The sequence below is a fragment of the Mandrillus leucophaeus genome, unplaced genomic scaffold, assembly GCF_000951045.1.
Source record: "Mandrillus leucophaeus isolate KB7577 unplaced genomic scaffold, Mleu.le_1.0 Scaffold864, whole genome shotgun sequence".
NCBI lineage: Eukaryota > Metazoa > Chordata > Mammalia > Primates > Cercopithecidae > Mandrillus > Mandrillus leucophaeus.
In genome coordinates this window covers 1,017,688-1,022,830 of record NW_012109408.1, presented here as the reverse complement: position 1 = coordinate 1,022,830, position 5,143 = coordinate 1,017,688, and the positions used below count along the sequence as shown (strand labels likewise).

The window sequence follows — 5,143 nt, the reverse complement described above, 5'->3', positions numbered from 1 at the left end:
GCCACTGCACTCCAGCCTGGGTGACAAGAACAAAACTCCATCTCAAAAAAAAAAAAAAAAGAAAAAGAAAAAAAAGTGAACTAGGAAAATCTATATTAAAGAATCCCTGTATCACCAGTGTGCCCTTTGACTTCATTTTGGGGGTTAGAGCTGGTTTTGTAAGTAGGACTTAAAAAAAACTGTAGCTCCAGGTCTAAGGAGGGAGGTTTGTGTGAAAGGACATTTAGTGCAGTGAGATATTAAAGCAGAGATCCACGATGTCTGAGTCAACAGAACAGATTAGCAGCTGCTAAAAGATAGAGACCAAGTCTGAGTTGGCTGGTACTGGGAACAACTGCCTTAGCTAACAAGGCACTTGATCATTTCCCCCCACATAAATATGCTGTTTGCCAGTGATTGTTTTCACATTTAGGTTTCCCAAATTCCCTGCTTCTTCCTTAAAAACTTTTTTGGGGAAGGAATCTAATATGCTTAGCATATTAACTTTACTATCTTTAGATAATAAGAAATATGCTGAAAGATTATTTGCCACATTCTCCTTAAAAAAATACAAATGTGTTAACTATAACCTCCAAAATAGGCAAGAAGGCCTTCACACCTTTGCCCCTCCACTTTCATCCATTTAGAATACCCTGTCCTCTCCTTCCACGCTCGCCGATTTGGAATCCCTTAGTTTTTGTTTTGCTGCCAGAAGCCTGAGGTCCTCTTCTTACCTTTCCACACGATCCCCCACTCCCTAACCCCCTGTCACTTTTATCTCCTCTGTGGCCCTGAGGTATTCTGATTTTTGTCTCAAATCTTATTCCCACCACAAACAAACCAGGGCAGCAGGAATGAATCCTTATCTTTATAAATTCCGCGTTTTCTTTTTTTTTAATCAAAAGCTCAATAAACATTTGCATGAGTTACTGACAGAGAAGCAGCTTGAACGCTTTAAAAATGAAACTGAAACCAGCGGAAAATCTAAAACTGAACTCTATCAGTTTATTAACATTACAGCAGGTCTCTGTTCTGATGAACTCCCTGGCGCTCTTACCGCGTTATCCAGTTTTGTTTTTTTTCGCTGCACTCACCAGTCTAACAGTATCTGTTCACAGGATTCACAGCGCTGGCACGTGCCAAGCGCCTAATAATTGCTCACTGGATTGGCGGCTGACTACTCAGGAGAGGAAATTAAACACAAAGGCAGTATTGATCATATTCAGTAGTGTTTCGTGCGTTTGCTTTGGAAGTGGGGATTGGGGAATGGTCAATCACTTCCAAATTTAAAATATTGCTTCCCGTAAGAAAATGGATTCCTCAAAGACTGGATATTTCATGTCTATAGTCCTGGCCCTGCGTCAGGCACATTGTAGGTGTTGAAAATGCACCTGAGGAATTCTGATTTGCGCGGGACTGTGTATTCCGAGCACAATCCATCCTTAAAAACCAAACAAAGCAGGACAAACTTCGTTCAGAAGCGACTCCCCCTATATTTAGAAACTAGAATTGACCCCCTGGCTGCAGGGTCCCCGTTTACCAACACGCCGCAGGGAAAGTGCTTAGAAATAGTGAAAGCAGCCGGGAGCAGTGGCTCACGCCTGTAATCCCAGCACTTTGGGAGGCCGAGGCGGGAGGATCACCTGAGGTCAGGAGTTCGAGACCAGCCTGGCCGACATGGTGAAATCCCGTCTTTACTAAAAATACAAAAAATTAGCCAGGCGTGGTGGCAGGCGCCTGTAATCCCGGCTACTCGGGAGGCTGAGGCAGGAGAATCGCTTGAAACCGGGAGCCGGAGGTTGCAGTGAGCCGAGATCGCGCCGTTGCACTCCAGCCTGGAATAGTGAAAGCGTGTTGGTTCTCGTTTCATGAAGACAAAGATGAGGATCACACCCACAACGGCACAATCATGGGGGTCTGTCAGGGTGACTTAGGAGCGAAGGAACAAAATGCGCTGCCTGGGAAGACTGGGTCTTGTGGAAGCAAGGGGAAAGTAGAACGTGGTGTGGAAAGGGTTAAAACTGGCGCTCGGCGGGATACAAGGTTCCAGGTGCCTTAACGACCACGCGGAACAACTTGTTTGTCTCCTGTCGCGCTCCGTAGAATGAGTTCCCTGGGCCTCGGCGAGCCACGCCCCCTCAAAGAAGGACAACGCGAAGCTGCCCAGGTAGTGCCTGTTGCACTCGCCAAGGACTGGCCTGCCAGACACAGAAAACTCGCAGTACGCTTGCCTCAGAACCGCCTGAATCCGGAAACAGAAAGTCCCCAGGCCCGGCACCGCGGGAGCCACCTCTTTCGAGGGTGGGCGTGCACATGCGCACAGGGGGCCTGAAAAAACCCTTAAATACCGTCATGCGGGCTGATGAGGCCTCTTTCCCTGCCGCCGCGGAGTCGCGCGGAGGCGGAGGCTTGGGGTAAGTTTAGCGAGGCGGCAGGGGTGTATTGGTTGTGATTCGTGGCTCGTTGTGTTTTTACAGGGATTGGTTACAAGTATCTGGTTCTCTAGCAGGTCAATGCTTTTGTTTTTCAGTGCGTTCAAGATTCCGCTTCACCCGTAACCCACCGCCATGGCCGAGGAAGGGTGAGTCCAGGGGCCGGGTTTGGAGTTGGGGTCGGGGTTCGGCTGAGGCGTGGGCCTGGAGCTGGCGGAGCAGGACTGGGTCGAACGGGTTGCCGTAAGCGCTTCTGTTGTACACTTAGGCCTTTTCTGAGGTCAAGGCGTTATGCGGTGTGAGGATTTTAACTGATGGTTCTGATGTGTCGTGTTTCAGCATTGCTGCTGGAGGTGTAATGGACGTTAATACTGCTTTACAAGAGGTGCTGAAGACCGCCCTCATCCACGATGGCCTAGCACGTGGAATTCGCGAAGCTGCCAAAGCCTTAGACAAGTACGTGTATCAGTCTCAATACTGTGGGTTCTTGCAACCGGAACAAAACTGCCACCCAAGGGAAGAAGGCGTGGAGTTCATGGTGTTAGCGCAAAAGTTCTGAATGGCATCCGTCCTACAGGAAACCTAGGAAAAGGTATCAGAACTTAGATCTATAAAGCCCACTTAAAATGTGTGGGTTGCTGTTGGAATGGGGATGAGCACTCAAAACTACAGTGTTTGAATGATGACTTAAATTGTCGGATACCCCTTCACTCCTTTTATGAGTGAAATGTAAGAGTCTGACAAACCTGTAGGTTGTGGGGCTAGTCAGTTTTATACTTAGGCGGAGAGATGAGATGGAGAGCCACATTACGTTTGGCAGTTTGCAAAACAAGCATTACATGAATGGAATTTCAAACTCAGGTTTCAGAAGCATTTGGTCCTAGGTGTAGGAATATCTGTGATTTATTTGAATTTGGGATATTTATTAATGTATTTTGAACGGATCGAGTTAATGTGTTTTTTATGGTGGTTGCATTGACAACCTACTCTTGAGCTGAATTTAAATGCAGTTTTAAGGTTTTACAGGACAAGTTCAGTTCGTTTTGGTGTAATCTAGCCAGTTGAATCCGATGGAAACGGCATTATTGTTTAATGTATTTAGTAGATTCTAGTATGAATCTTATGTATTATTTCTACTTCGGCAGTATTGCAAGGCATTTCATAACTGTTCCATTAATGCCACAGCTTTTTTTTTTTTCCTTTGAGACAGAGTGTCGCTCTGTTGCCCAGGCTGGAGTGCAGTGGCGCGATCTCATTGCAACCTCTACCTACCAGGTTGAAGCAATTATTGGAATTACAGGCATATGCCACCATGCCCAGCTAGTTTTTGTACTTTCAGTAGAAATGGGGTTTCGCCATGTTGGTCTCTGGCTGGTCTGGAACTCCTGACCTCAGATGATCTGCCCCCCTTGTCCTCCCAAAGTGCTGAGATTATGGGAGTGAGCCTCGGCGCCCGGCCTTTCACATGTTTCTTACGATGTATGAAGCTGGCTTACAAGAAAGCCATTATGGTTGGGATTTGACCACAAGTTTTAAAAATGCCTTTATACCAATTCAGTGTGTCAGGGAAAGAGGTTTTACTGAAGACCAGTTGTAGGTTAATTGAAGATGTATATGCTACCTAGCAGGTTCTTCAGACTCAGGCAATTTTGTACACATTTATGTGTTAAATAGATTTGCTGCTTATGTTTTGCAAGTGTTAGTGCAAAGATAACTCCTAAAATGCAAGAATGATGGATTTGGATCTGAGTTTTAGCTTCATTTTCATTGTAATTTGAATTTCAGGCGCCAAGCCCATCTTTGTGTGCTTGCATCCAACTGTGATGAGCCTATGTATGTCAAGTTGGTGGAGGCCCTTTGTGCTGAACATCAGATCAACCTAATTAAGGTAAGGCTGCTAAGGATTGTGTTGGGACTAATGTTCAGTGATGTTTGTATACCAGGGTCAATTTTGTTGAAGTCTCAAGCTCTTCATTTTGTGCAGGTGTAAACATTACGTGCACCTGATATTGTTGGCCATTTTAAAGATGATTGTAGGTAGAAGCATTTTATACCTGCAGAATTGAATGCTAATTTTGATATTGGTATACAACAAAGATTAGTAGGCTTGTAGGTGATCTTTGTGCTGTACATGATGACAACTGGCTCCCTCTACTGAACTGCCATGAGGAAACTGCCATGTCACCCTTCTGACTACAGCCACCTTTTGGGTTGAATTTATTTTTGGTAGTGTTAATGTCTATTAATATGATTTTTTTTTTTTTTTAAATTTTCTCCCAATAGGTTGATGACAACAAGAAACTAGGAGAATGGGTAGGCCTCTGTAAAATTGACAGAGAGGGGAAACCCCGTAAAGTGGTTGGTTGCAGTTGTGTAGTAGTTAAGGTAAGTCACCATTTATTTTAGGGATGAAGGTTGTGCTGGGTAATCATGTAACACCTTGTATTGAAATTAAGTTGAGGATCTTAAAAAAGGAAAAAACTGATTGAACAGGTTTAAAGCATTTTCTGCATTTCAGAAAAAAATAAAAGCTGTAATTTACAAGCCAGCCAATGAATCTGCTTACCTGATTGTGTTTGTGCAGACATACTTTAAAAACTGGCAATAGTAAAGCCATGTTACGAGCCTTAAGGACATTGAAGTCGTTAAGGTCCCTGAAAGTGGCTATAACAAATCTTAGTGATGAGAAACATATTTATAAGACATAGCTAATTGTTGAAGCTCCACTGTAG

The 5,143-nt window shown here is 44.5% G+C and overlaps 1 protein-coding gene across 1 annotated transcript; it reads left to right on the top strand.

Annotated features, from left to right (window-relative positions):
* Positions 1–2,219: 2,219 nt before the first annotated feature.
* Positions 2,220–5,133, top strand: RPS12 (ribosomal protein S12). Its single transcript, XM_011968912.1, has 5 exons — positions 2,220–2,393; positions 2,510–2,560; positions 2,751–2,867; positions 4,197–4,299; positions 4,695–5,133. Exons 2-5 carry the CDS (start codon positions 2,547–2,549, stop codon positions 4,815–4,817), a joined length of 357 nt encoding a protein of 118 aa, XP_011824302.1. The 5' UTR covers positions 2,220–2,393; positions 2,510–2,546; the 3' UTR covers positions 4,818–5,133.
* The last annotated feature ends 10 nt before the right edge of the window (positions 5,134–5,143 follow it).